The 13,013-nt window shown below is 42.7% G+C and overlaps 1 protein-coding gene across 8 annotated transcripts in view; it reads left to right on the top strand.

The window, feature by feature from the left end:
* DMXL2 (Dmx like 2) overlaps positions 1-13,013 on the top strand; it is a 106,932-nt gene that overhangs the window by 76,343 nt on the left and 17,576 nt on the right. For 3 of the 8 annotated variants that reach the window (XM_083712328.1, XM_083712327.1, XM_083712334.1), the window contains 8 exons: positions 3,028-3,069; positions 5,475-5,656; positions 6,685-6,815; positions 8,219-8,304; positions 10,026-10,227; positions 11,086-11,203; positions 12,237-12,299; positions 12,697-12,783. In XM_083712328.1, the coding sequence (XP_083568454.1) occupies positions 3,028-3,069; positions 5,475-5,656; positions 6,685-6,815; positions 8,219-8,304; positions 10,026-10,227; positions 11,086-11,203; positions 12,237-12,299; positions 12,697-12,783 (911 nt within the window). The remainder of the gene's footprint in view (positions 1-3,027; positions 3,070-5,474; positions 5,657-6,684; positions 6,816-8,218; positions 8,305-10,025; positions 10,228-11,085; positions 11,204-12,236; positions 12,300-12,696; positions 12,784-13,013) is intronic. The other 5 variants (XM_083712330.1, XM_083712329.1, XM_083712333.1 and 2 more) reach the window with 3 other exon arrangements.

Below are 13,013 nucleotides of genomic sequence, written 5' to 3'. Positions count from 1 at the left end.
TTCCTGTTGCATCCCAAATGAGAAAGTGTCAAATAATACCATTTTACTAGCTGGCATCCTCTAGGGGGAAGAAACTGACAATACCTGCCAAGCTACCAGTAACGCATCAAATGTAAACTCCTGTAAAATAAGCCATTTCCCAATGTATTTTTCACTTCATCGGGTTTAAACCACTTTGACAGGAGTTATTCATCTCAACCCTGTGTGCAGAAGGCTTCTGATTTTCAGTTTTGGCAGCATTCGTGAGCTGGCCTACCAGCAGTCTTTTGATTATATTATGCAGACAGCACTTTAAATAGATAGTATTTCCTGCATGCAAACACTGAGGGTTGCATCCAGTGTCCTAGTCAGAGTAGTCCCACTGAGATGCATGAATAGCCATGCCCACTAACTTGAATGGGATCTGCTCCAAGTAGGGCTAGCATTGATTCTTTACCATTTGTTAATCTTCCACTCAAAATTTACATTAGCTACACTGTGTAGATGTGTTACTTTCAGTAAGATCTATTTTCAAGTGAATATGCATAGGACCTGGTTGTTTGGAACTATATTCTGAGTTGGAATTATACTCTTTTTAAAGGCCTAACTGCCTAGTGGGAAAAGGCTGTACAGATGAACACTTCATAAATGTGTTGGCTAGGAATCCAGAGTTTGCGTTAGAGGAAACTGACACAGTGAGACTTCCTGCCCACTGCAGCCCACTGTGCCCCTTAGGAAGTGTGTGGTATTTGTGACAGGGATGGATGCATTGGAAAGGGAGAATACAGTGGTGCCCCGCTAGACGAAACAGTTTTCCGTTTTGGAGGTGCTTCGCAAAACGAATTTCCTATGGGCTTGCTTCGCAAGACGAAAATGTCTTGCGAGTTCCTGCGGGGGGGGGTTTTCCTTCCCCCCCTTTTTCCCAAGATGCTAAGCCGCTTAACAGCTGATCCGCTAAGCCGCTTAACAGCTGATCCGCTAAGCCGCTTATCAGCTGATCCGCTAAGCCGCTTATCAGCTGATCCGCTAAGCCGCTTATCAGCTGATCCGCTAAGCCGCTAATAGCGCTAATCCGCTAAGCCGCTAATGGGCTTGCTTCGCAAGACGAAAAAAAGCAAGACGACGAGACTCGCGGAACGGATTCTTTTCGTCTTGCGAGGCACCACTGTAGGAGGAAATCAGCTGAACACAGCTTGCACAAGAACATTTTCAGCATAAATTGTTGCCACTTAGCCATTTTTTAAAAAATTGTGCTCAAAGCAGCGTACAGCAACCAGAACAATACCATATATCACAAAATCAACAACTGCAAGAATAATCTCATAATAAGAGCATCAATAAAGCAGCTACATAGAGTAAATGTATACAAGAAAAGCATACAAGAAAAGAATAAACCCCAATGTTTCAGTAGCAAAAGCAGCAAGGGAGTTTGGTCTCGGACGAATTCTAGAAAGATTGGCATGCAGAATATAGATGCCGCCATACAAGACCATTCAGATGCTAGTAAAAGTGCAGTGCAAGTACCTAATTTGTTCTTAGGCCAAGGATTTATGCCCTGAAAATACCAGCCTTACTTCTATAGTCCTTATGACCACAAGGAAAGGCTTGACTGTCTGTGGGCAACGAGTGGTAAAATCTCAGGAGATGCTAAGTAAGGATTCTAGGGGGGTGAGCTTTCGGTCTGTCTTCTTGCCCATCTTTTCTCCCTGACGAAAAAGGGGACAATTTGCATGCAAAAATATAGTATATATGTTCTTGCAGAGCTGGTTTAGTGATTGATATATACATCCATGTTTTGTATGCTCTCAGAATATACGCAGATGCTTTTCCAATTTGTTTACCGCCTCTGAGCCTCTAAGCTGCCGCAGACAATAAAGTAATCAGCCTCCTAATCTGTTCAATTCAGATAAACCGCAGTGCTTAACCACCAACGTAGAAAACGTAGTGTCCTTAAAAAGTCTGCAGTCATCGCACCAGGTTGCTTTATCAAATAGCAATGAAATGGCTTCTGGCTGTGACTCAGAGCGTCTATGCCAGAAGGATGGTGAGAGAATCTGGGTGCTGATTGCTGTGCTTGTTTTGTTTTCCATTAGAAATATGTTCCAAACTGGATATTTTTGGCATGGATTTTTGTTTTTCACTTTCCTTTTTTTGGAAGATGCCCTCCTCCTTTATCTTCTGCTATCTCTTTTCTTCATAACTGGGAGTTTATGAAATGGGCTTATCATAATGGAAACCAATCTTTGATCTGCTTTTATTACTTTTGGATCAGTTTTTGGTGTGCTGCCTGTTACTTGCAAGTTCTTTTTATACTTAACTACTAAGGTCTGTCTCCCCTGCTCTCTTCGGTTGCCAATAAAGTAATCAGTCTCCTAATCTGTTAAATTCAGATAAACCACAATGCTTAATTTCTGTGTCTGCACTGAGCGAGTTTTTGAAGTTTATATGCATGATCTTATTTTTTATTTCTCATTTGTCCCATTGTGATCATACTTCTGCAGCAGTTATGCTTGCAGTTTAAGACAACAAACCCCCTCACTCTTGCAAGCTCTTAACTTAATTTATTTACCAATATTTATACGCCACTTAGTAAAATATACATATCTGAGCAGTTCACAAAAGTGATATGAAATATTCATTAAAGAGGGATGTATTCAAAATGAATATATACTTTTAGAAGAGCACTTTTATTTAAAACAGGCCTCTCACTTCTATTATAGTTTGACTCCTACCCTGACAAAAATTAAAATATTTATTAAAAATATTAATAGTGAAGTAGCTATGAAATCAGAAATGGGTGCATATATTGGGTTGTTTGTGTGTGTTGTATTTTTATTTTAGTAGATTTTCAGATCTTGGAAAATTTCAGCTCTAGCTACTTCTTTCGTTTTAGTTGACATATCTCTCCTTCTCCCTCTCTCCCTTTCCCTCTCTATGTATTTAATTTTAAACAACTGGTTGTAGAGTTAATTTCCACAATGCCTCCTCCCTGTCTCATTCCACAATGCCCTTTTCCCTTCTAATGAAGACAAATTTCTTTAAATCTAGTAGCTGATCCAGTTTCTGATGATACAAAGGACGTTAATGAAGGTCTGTAAAGATGCACTGTAGCCAGACGTTACTTGTGTGTAGGAATGGGTAGTCAAATCGGTTTGACCAGTCAAGTGATTCCCCGTTATTTCATCATGGTCAAATATTGTCAGATATTCAATGAATCTTAAGAATTGCCTTGTGGCCAAGTGGCAAAGTAAGCCTTAGCTATTGACCATCTGTTGTATACCCAGGGAGATGCAAGTTTCAAATGGAACAGAGTTGTGTAAATTTGGCAGAAGAGGTGAATCGCAAAAGCATTGACTGCCTACCTAACTGCATTCAGAAGGGATATGGGTGGTGCTGTGGTCTAAACCACTGAGCCTCTTGGGCTTGCTGATCGGAAGGGCGGTGGTTCGAATCCCCACAACGGGGTGAGCTCCCGTTGCTCTGTCCTAGCTCTTGCCAAGCCAGCAGTTCAAAAGCATGCCAGTGCAAGTAGATAAATAGGTACCACTACAGTGGGAAGGTAAACGGCGTTTCTGTGCACTGCTCTGGTTCGCCAGAAGTGGTTTAGTCATGCTGGCCACATGACCCGGAAGCTATACGCCGGCTCCCTCAGCCAGTAAATCGAGATGAGCACCGCAACCCCAGAGTCGGCCACGACTGAACCTAATGGTCAGGGGTCCCTTTACCTTTACAGTGGGAAGGTAAACGGCATTTCTGTGTGCTTTGGTTTCCGTCACGGTGTCCCATTGCACCAGAAGCGGTTTAGTCCTGTTGGCTACATGACCTGGAAAGCTGTCTGTGGACAAACACCGGCTCCCTCGGCCTGAAAGCGAGATGAATGCCGCAACCCCATAGTTGCCTTTGACTGGTCTTAACTGTCCAGGGCTCCTTCACCTTCACCTTTTTACCTTGTTTCCCTAAACCATGGTTAACACTAAACCCAGGTTTGGTTCAGTGATGGTTAATTGAAAACGGAAGTGAAACCTTGCAGCCTTGTTGTGGCTGTACCAGAGGAGAACCAGAAACTGAGCAGACTGCACTCCCATGACCCTGCGGTTCCAAACTGTAGTTTAGTGTTACATACAAACACAACCATTGGCTCTCTTGGGGGCAATGATAAGAGAGACAGGTGCATTCTGCTTAACTCTTAAGTGGCATGTTCTGTACTTTGAGGAACAAAAGGGAACATCATACAGGTGGTGCTGTGGTCTAAACCACTGAGCCTCTTGGGCTTGCTGATCGGAAGGTCGGTGGTTCGAATCCCCACAACGAGTTGAACTCCCGTTGCTCTATCCCAGCTCCTGTCAACCTAGCAGTTCGAAAGCACGCTAGTGCAAGTACATAAATAGGTACCACTGCGACAAGAGGGTAAACGGACTTTCTATACATTCTGGCAGTCATCACGGTCCTCCATGCTCAAGTAGCGGTTCAGTCATGCTGGCCTCATGACCTGGAAAGTTGTCTATGGACAAATGCTGGTTCCCTCGGCCTGAAAAGCAAGATGAATGCTGCACCCCATAGTCCCCTTTGACTGGACTTAACCGTCCAGGGGTCCTTTACCTTTTACCTTTTTTATTGACTTTCTTTTTCTTTTGCAATTGCTATGCTAATTTCAATGTAACTTCATCTTTAACTGTGTTATAACTGTTTGCCATAACACTGCAGGTTCCTGGACTTTAACAGCACTATAGAAGAGAAACTTTTGTTAGCACACAACTATGAACCACTGAATTTTTTAAAAAATGAAAATATCTCTCCTTATTGTTTCACAGTAACATGCTTCCCTGCCCCCTTTCATTTTATCTTTGTAATCAGAGTAGAAGTCTAAACGGTTGAGGATATAAACCATTTTGGTACTTTTCCTGATAAACTGATTTAAAAAAAAAAAATAAGAAAATCGACCGGTGTTTGACAATATTTGACCAGTGTTAGATGAGTCAGCCTGTTGACTGTATTTCAGCTGTCTTAATTCCCACCTGTGTTAGAGAGAAGATCTGTACTTTTAAAATTTGAGCACATTTTGTTTCAAAAGTAAGTGTAATCTTCAGTACAGCTTGACCAGGGTTTTGGGGGAGGGGCAAATAATCCAGTTTTCTCTGCATGACGTTAACATTGAACAAATACCTAAGTAGCATTGTAAGGAAATGCAGTTCTAAAACTAGGAGGCTTCTCTGATTGAATTAATTTTTGCATTGCTATTTTTTCTCATCGCATATGAAGTAGCTTTCTACTTGCATAGGATCTGTCTGAAGATTACAGTTATCTCTACCCTTCCCCCTTTTTTAAGGTATGGACTTGGTACCAAAGAGCTTTATCACTGCTTGTTTTATGCTTTCAGTCTAACAACTCTTGATTACTTGTGTGCTTTTGATTAGGATTGAAATGCACACCCACATCATGATTAAAAGTGCCGGTTCATGGCCAAAGTTGTAGCTATTAAACCCCTCTGCGTTCAGCCCCTCCAGTTCCTTCGGAAGAAATGGACAAGCATCGCCGCAGATTCAACATGAGAATGTTAGTGCCAGGAAGGCCAGTCAAAGACAGTGTTGTCCCCCCACCTGTGCCTGCAGAAAGACCGTCTTACAAAGAAAAATTCATCCCTCCGGAACTCAGCATGTTGGACTATTTTGTCGCAAAGGTAATTCTTTTTGTTTATTGCAAGTATGCCTGATTCCCCTCCCTCCCTTTAAACGAAGGCAGCAGTGCCCATCATCACCTTTAAAAAGTTAAATTAAAGTATCATTTATGCAACTTTGCTTCTTGCAAACAGCCGAAAGTCTGTACATTTTGATAATAACCCTTATTTGCAATGGGAGGGGTTGGATCATTTCTGATGGCAACCCTATGTGAAATATATTGTATGTATATGTGCGTGTGTATTTTATTTATATATATATATTTTTATATATATATGATTGACCTTTTAAAATGTCTTTCTAAAATGTGGGTTATTTGGGGGGGACGCGGGTGGCGCTGTGGGTAAAAGCCTCAGCGCCTAGGGCTTGCCGATCGAAAGGTCGGCGGTTCGAATCCCCGCGGCGGGGTGCGCTCCCGTTGCTCGGTCCCAGCGCCTGCCAACCTAGCAGTTCGAAAGCACCCTCGGGTGCAAGTAGATAAATAGGGACCGCTTACTGGCGGGAAGGTAAACGGCGTTTCCGTGTGCAGCTCTGGCTCGCCAGAGCAGCGATGTCACACTGGCCACGTGACCCGGAAGTGTTTTCGGACAGCGCTGGCCCCTGGCCTCTTGAGTGAGATGGGCGCACAACCCCAGAGTCTGGCAAGACTGGCCCGTACGGGCAGGGGTACCTTTACCTTTACCTTATTGGGTTTTTGTTTTTATTTTGATTATATATTTTGTGCTTTTGTATTTTGATTTTGTTCTGTGAACTGCCCTGAGACCTCCGGAAATAATAATAATAATAATAATAATAATAATAATAATAATAGGAGGGTGGCAGGGGTTAAAGAGTCCAAGAGCAGGAAGGTACCTCAGTGGTTATCTAGTTGAACCCATTGAACTTCCTTCCGAGTTCAGCATGGTGGCTGGTGATTCCTATAATGAAGATTGTGTCTTTTTCCTGCACCTGTGAATCGAAGTAACATCTGTGAAAAAGATGATATGGTGTAAAACATGTTTTGATATCTCACTCTGTCCTCTCTTTACAGCCATTCCTTCCTTTTTCAGACAGTGGTGTGATATATGATTCTGATGAGAGCATCCACAGTGAAGACGAGGACGAGGATGCTTTCCTCTCCGATATGCAAATCCTGGAGCACAAGGATGCCAATTCCTACAGGTAGCAGCAGGGGCTGAAATGGATGCATGCAGAACCTTCAGCTTCTCTTCTGATATAAACAGTGCTTTTTTTTTTCTTTAAAAAAAATGCTTAGGAAACCACAATTTTACAGTTCAAATCGGGGGAAATAAATACAGTAAATGGACAAAAGTACAAAGAACATGCATTACCTCATATTGCACAGCAGACAGCTCACAGTAACTTCCACATTGGCATGAGGTTCTGTGCACTAACATCTTTCTGATTCCTCCCGGAAACACCGGGAAAGGAAATGAAGCCGCCATCGGAGGTGGTAACAATGAAACAGACCAATCACCGTGCTATATTCCAACTCCTACTTCACACATTAAACGCTTGCTTCCGTCTGAGATTCAGGAAACACCGTGACAGGAAATGAGGCTGCCATCAGGGGTAGCAACGGAACTGACGATTGACTATGCTACAGAAGAAACTATTTTTTAAAAATAAATTTTAGTTTCTTCTCCCGTTAGATTCACAAAATGTTTAGGGGTATGCGTACCCCTGCATCCCCCCAGAAAAAAAAGCACTGGATATAAACTAGATTTCCTCGGGGTCCCTTTTACTAATCTATATTTTAATAAAGGGACTAACATTTTAGAAGCGCTTTCTTAAAAAATAGCATACGTACGCTATTCTAGTCGACAATCCACTTCATCAGATGCTAAGGTGAAACTGCAGAAAGGGGTAGTGCAAATACGTCTGTATCTATCAGGGTGGCAACATATTTATTGAAGGGATAGACATCTGAACGGTTATAGTTATATTTCATGCATCAATAATCTGCCTTCATTTCTAGGTGTGGTGCCAGAAGGGGGAAACTTGGTTCCTTTAAAAATCTGATTTTCTTTTGTTTTAGTTGCTGAGATGTAGCAAAAGTGGATGTTGTTTTCATGCTTTTATAAAACATCTTTTTAAACTATATTAAACAGCTTGCTAGCTTAGGGTGATGTCCAATATTATCGCACTTTACTGAGTCATTGAACTGAATAGAATGATCCGAGTATGATTAATGCTGGGTATCACCTTTGATTTGCTTGTTAAAAGCGAACCTTAAAATATAATGGGTTCTATCCAGTGATAATCCTACAGAAAGTAGGCCCATTGACATTATGTCACATAACAAACTTAGGTTCATTCATTTCAGTGGGTCTATTCCAAATTTGACTTAGTATACTACAACCCCATGTTCTGGCAATTGAGCACTCAGTTATTGAGCACCTTCAGATCCAGTTGTTTTGTGGAACACATTTTAAAATGCAGTTGAAGTGGTGGTGCTAAACACCATCTGTTGTAAAGAGAGAGAGAGAGAGAGAGAGAGAGAGAGAGAGAGAGAGTTGTGTTGCACTTGGTAACATTTCAATTGTTTCCTTTTCCCCCTGCAGCTGGGCTCTTATCCATTTGGCGATGGTAAAACTTGCTCTGAACAATATTAAGACCTTTTTCCCCATTGCTGGTTTAGAAATACCTGGTGAGTTGCCCCATGCTTTGTGAAAACAATTCTACGTAAAGAAGCAAATTCTAAATCCAAGCTGAAGCATGTTTACTCAAAAATAAATATGACTGAATTCAATGGTATTCGTGTATTCACTTATTAAAAATTTATATACAGTCAAACCTTGGTGGTCGAACGTTATCCATTCCGGAAGCCTGTTCGGCTTCTGAAACATTCAACTACCGAGGCACAGCTTCCAATTGGTTGCAAGAGCTTCCTGCACTCCAGCGGAAGCCGCGTCAGACATTTGGCTTCCAAAAAACGTTCAAAAACTGGAGCATTTACTTCCGGGTTTTCAGTGTTCAGAAGCCAAAAGGATCAAAAACGGAGCCGTTTGAGAACCGAGGTTTAACTGTACCACCTTTCTTCTATGAATGGCATGCAAGACACCTGAAGAGTCATTGCAAAGGAAACACATCAAGCAAGATAATTTATTTATTTTTAATCAACATTCTACGTGTCTGGGTAGGCTGAATGTTTTTAAAAAGGTAAAGGTAAAGGTACCCCTGCCCGTACGGGCCAGTCTTGCCAGACTCTGGGGTTGTGCGCCCATCTCACTCAAGAGGCCAGGGGCCAGCGCTGTCCGGAGACACTTCCGGGTCACGTGGCCAGCGTGACATCGCTGCTCTGGCGAGCCAGAGCCGCACACGGAAACGCCGTTTACCTTCCCGCTGGTAAGCGGTCCTTATTTATCTACTTGCACCCGGAGGTGCTTTCGAACTGCTAGGTTGGCAGGCGCTGGGACCGAGCAGCGGGAGCGCACCCCGCCGCAGGGATTCGAACCACCGACCTTTCGATCGGCAAGTCCTAGGCGCTGAGGCTTTAACCCACAGCGCCACCTGCGTCCCATGAATGTTTTTAGCAGGTGCCAAAAAGAGTGCAGTGATGGAACCTGCCTGATGTCACAAGGCGTGGAGTTACAAAGTGTAAGACGAAGTTCTTACGAATGCAGAACAGGTTTTATGTGGCCCTTCTGCCGATCAAAGCGCCCAAGTGGGCATATATGGGGTAAGGTGATTTTGTAGGTAAACTGTTCTTAAGGGCATAATAATAATAATAATAATAATAATAATAATAATAATTTATTATTTATACCCCGCCCATCTGGGCTTCCCCAGCCACTCTGGGCTGCTTCCAAAAAAAATATTAAAATACCATAATACATCAAACATTAAAAGCTTCCCTAAACAGGGCTGCTTTCAGATGTCTTCCAAAAATTCTGGTAGTTGTTTATCTCTTTGACATCTGATGGGAGGGCGTTTCACAGGGCAGGCGCCACTACCGAGAAGGCCCTCTGCCTGGTTCCCTGTAGCTTTGCTTCTCGCAGTGAGGGAACCGCCAGAAGGCCCTCGGCTGGACCTCAGTGTCCGGGTAGAACGATGGGGGTGGAGACGCTCCTTTAGATATACTTGTAACACCTTGAACTTGACCTGCTAGCAATTTGGCAGCCAGTATAGATCACTGAGCATAGGCCTTACACGCTGACAAGATCTTGCTCCTGACAGCAATCATGCTCAACATTCTGCACTAACAGCAGCTTCCAGATCAAGGACAAGCGAAATTTTATGCAAAGTCTTATTCAGATCTGTGCATGGGCCTTTGTCCTGAGTCCTTCTGTGGGAGGGGACCTGTTGTTGTTGTTGCCAATGCATACAATTTTGTGTGAATGGTTGGTGAATTTTAAATTGCTGTTTTAGATCTTCCAGTCACCTCACCTCTGGGTATCGCTGTGATTAAAAATTTGGAAAATTGGGAGCAAATCCTTCAAGAAAGAATGGACCAGTTTGAAGGCCCACCACCCAATTATATCAATACCTGTTTCACTGAAGTGGGAATAGGACCGGGAGCAGCTGCCGCCCGAATAAAAGCAATGGTTGACCCTGAAAACACACCGTTCAAGTAGGTCCCCCCCCCCCCCAATATAAGTAGTACTGCGGACTCTAGTGGAAAGTGAACACATGATGATCTCAATTAGGGATAGGAAACTCATGGCCCTCCAAATGTTGTACTCAAAATTCCATCAATCCCAGGCAGCACAGCTGGGTCTTAGTAATCACAGCATCCTTTTCCAAGTGCTCGCAGACTGACTGTTTAATTATCTGTTCTAGGACCTTTCTTTTCTCCCCCTCCCCTTTTTTGAAGATGGGGATATTTGCCCACCTCTAGGCTGCAGGGACCTCACCTGTTCTCCAAGATATACTTATTTATTGCTCCCTAGACGATCGCAGTCGCCAAAGCCATTACAGAATAAAGCTTGAAATGCTTGTGGCCTTTATTTTAGGTTTATATTATGGTATATGGTGGTGCTTTGTTGGTTTATTTGCTTCTTTCAGCAGTTTTTTTCTGTTTTGGTTTTGTGTGGGCTTTTAATGGGATGAGACTCCACGAAACACATTATTCACAGAGGCTCCTTGTGGACTCTCTTTGGGGAGATGCTTCTTGTGTTCTGTACAGACTGTGTATACTTTGATCTTCTGTGAATGAACAGGCTTTCCATGTGACCTGCGTCCCTCCACAACCCTGATCTATAGGCCCAGCTACGCCTGGTCTTTCATTTTCCTGATCAAAAGCAGTTGACAGGTCCTTAGGATTAAGAACGGCACACAAGCAATGTGTTTCTTTCCAACTCTGCCTGTATCCTCTAGTATTTTATTTGGCTCTTTTTATTTTCTTCCAGTTTTATCCTTCCTTGCATTTTTTTAAAGAAAGAGAGAATTCTACAGTAACACCCTTCTCTCCCCCCCCCCCACCTCCTAGATCAAAAGATTATTCAGCACAGCCAGCCAAAAGGCTGTGGCATTTTCTGGTGAAGCAAGAATTACTGCAAGATACTTTCCTCCGATACACGTTCACCAAGAAAAGAAAGCAAAGTGAGGTAATGTGCAAAAGAAGAAAGACTCAAATGATCCTCATTGAAGTTATGATTTCTTCTGCCTTGAAATCATTTGTTGGTTTTAGTGTTATGATGACTGGGGTTTTTTGTCCTCAACTAGCTTTAGTGGAGTGTTAAAGTGAGCCTGACTATGCACTGTGTTTTTCATTTTTCATTTATAAATGCACACACACACACATATATATATATATATATTTGTATTGCCCATTCATATCAAGCATATCACGTCATTGTACATCAATAAGTACAAATGCAATAGAACACAAATACCATAAGAGCAATACAAATTGTCTTACGTAAATGGTGACGACATGCATTAGCTGACTTTTGCAGGATATGAGTCTCAGTGTAAAGCAGGTGTGGGGAACCTTTAGCCCTTGGGATGTTGCTGAACGGCTGCTCCCATTATCCCTGGCCATTGGGCATGCCTGCTATGGCTGATAGGGACGCGGGTGGCACTGTGGTCTAAGCCACCGAATCTCTTGGGCTTGCCGATCAGAAGGTTGGAGGTTCGAATCCCCATGACGGGGTGAGCTCCAATTGCTCTGTCCCAGCTCCTGCCAACCTAACAGTTCAAAAGCACGCCCATAGTATTCCCTGCTGCCAAGCCATGGTTTAATAATCAGGTACATTTCACCTGGACCAAGCCCACCCTGTTTCCTATTTCAGTTCTTTGTGTTAAGTCTGCCTCCCTCCCTCTTTCATACTACGGGCCACGAAACTTCTAACTAGTAAGAAAGCCTTGCTAGTAAGAAGCTTGTGTGTGTGTGTGTGTGTGTGTGTGTGTGCATTTATTTCATTTCATTATTATTTGCTTACTATGCCATATGTGTTTGCATTCATCATGGAGGCGTTGCTTTCCAAGTGAATTTGTTTCAGCCCACCTGCCCTTGAAAGCATTTGTGTAATGGTTAGCTGGTGCCGTTTTAAACACCAGCTTGGAACGTTTTCATTCTTCTCCCTTTTGTATTTGTTTGTGCATGTGTTTTGTGTTTGTGACTGTGGTGCCGTATAGTCTGTAGAAGATCGCAAGAAGCAGGTCATTCACAACAGCGTAGCAGACGATTACAAACACAAGGTAGTAGTATCCCACCCCCCGAACCTTTCGCTGCACTTTTGAAGCTTCTCTGGGGCTTCCTTTCCTTACTCCCACTTGCTAAAGTGACAATAACAACACAGATCTGTGCAGTCTCTCTGTTGGGATCCAAACCAGTGTACTAATGCTGAGATATGCTGCCTAACATCTTGGGTCACTCACTTGCACGCCGGTTTTATGTGTCAGGATTGGAAACATAACATCTTCTGGAGAGTACATGGAAGCCCAAAGACGAGTTTCTGCCAAAACCACACAGCTATTAATCTTCTTCTGCATGCTTCTTTTGCGTCTTGTCTTTTCAGTTGATTCATACCACTGCAAAAACAGTTCATTGAACCTGTTTGTTTTTTAAAAAAAATCCCATTGTAATGTTTCGTAGGTCGAAGCAGAGCTCGGCTACCCTGGAGGAAGAGCAAAAATTATACATAAGGAGTCTGATATGATCATGGCCTTTGCAGTCAATAAGGTAAAGTCCTTCCTCTCCCGGCCTCCTTTTAAAGCCGTGGTTCCCAATGTGGGGCAATTTGAGAATGAGTTATTAACAGTGATTTTTTGCATTTCTTATGATTCTAGGGGACTCATATACAGTATATAAATATGTATTGTGACATACACATTTTAAAAATTAAAATCAGACAGTCAGCTGGTGACAATAGAGAGGTTATCTAAACAGAAAATGCACTGGGCACATTCAGG

This window comes from Podarcis gaigeae, assembly GCF_964106915.1.
Source record: "Podarcis gaigeae genome assembly, chromosome: 14".
Lineage (NCBI taxonomy): Eukaryota > Metazoa > Chordata > Lepidosauria > Squamata > Lacertidae > Podarcis > Podarcis gaigeae.
The sequence above is the reverse complement of the archived record's forward strand: the minus strand, read 5'-3'. Positions and strand labels throughout refer to the sequence as shown.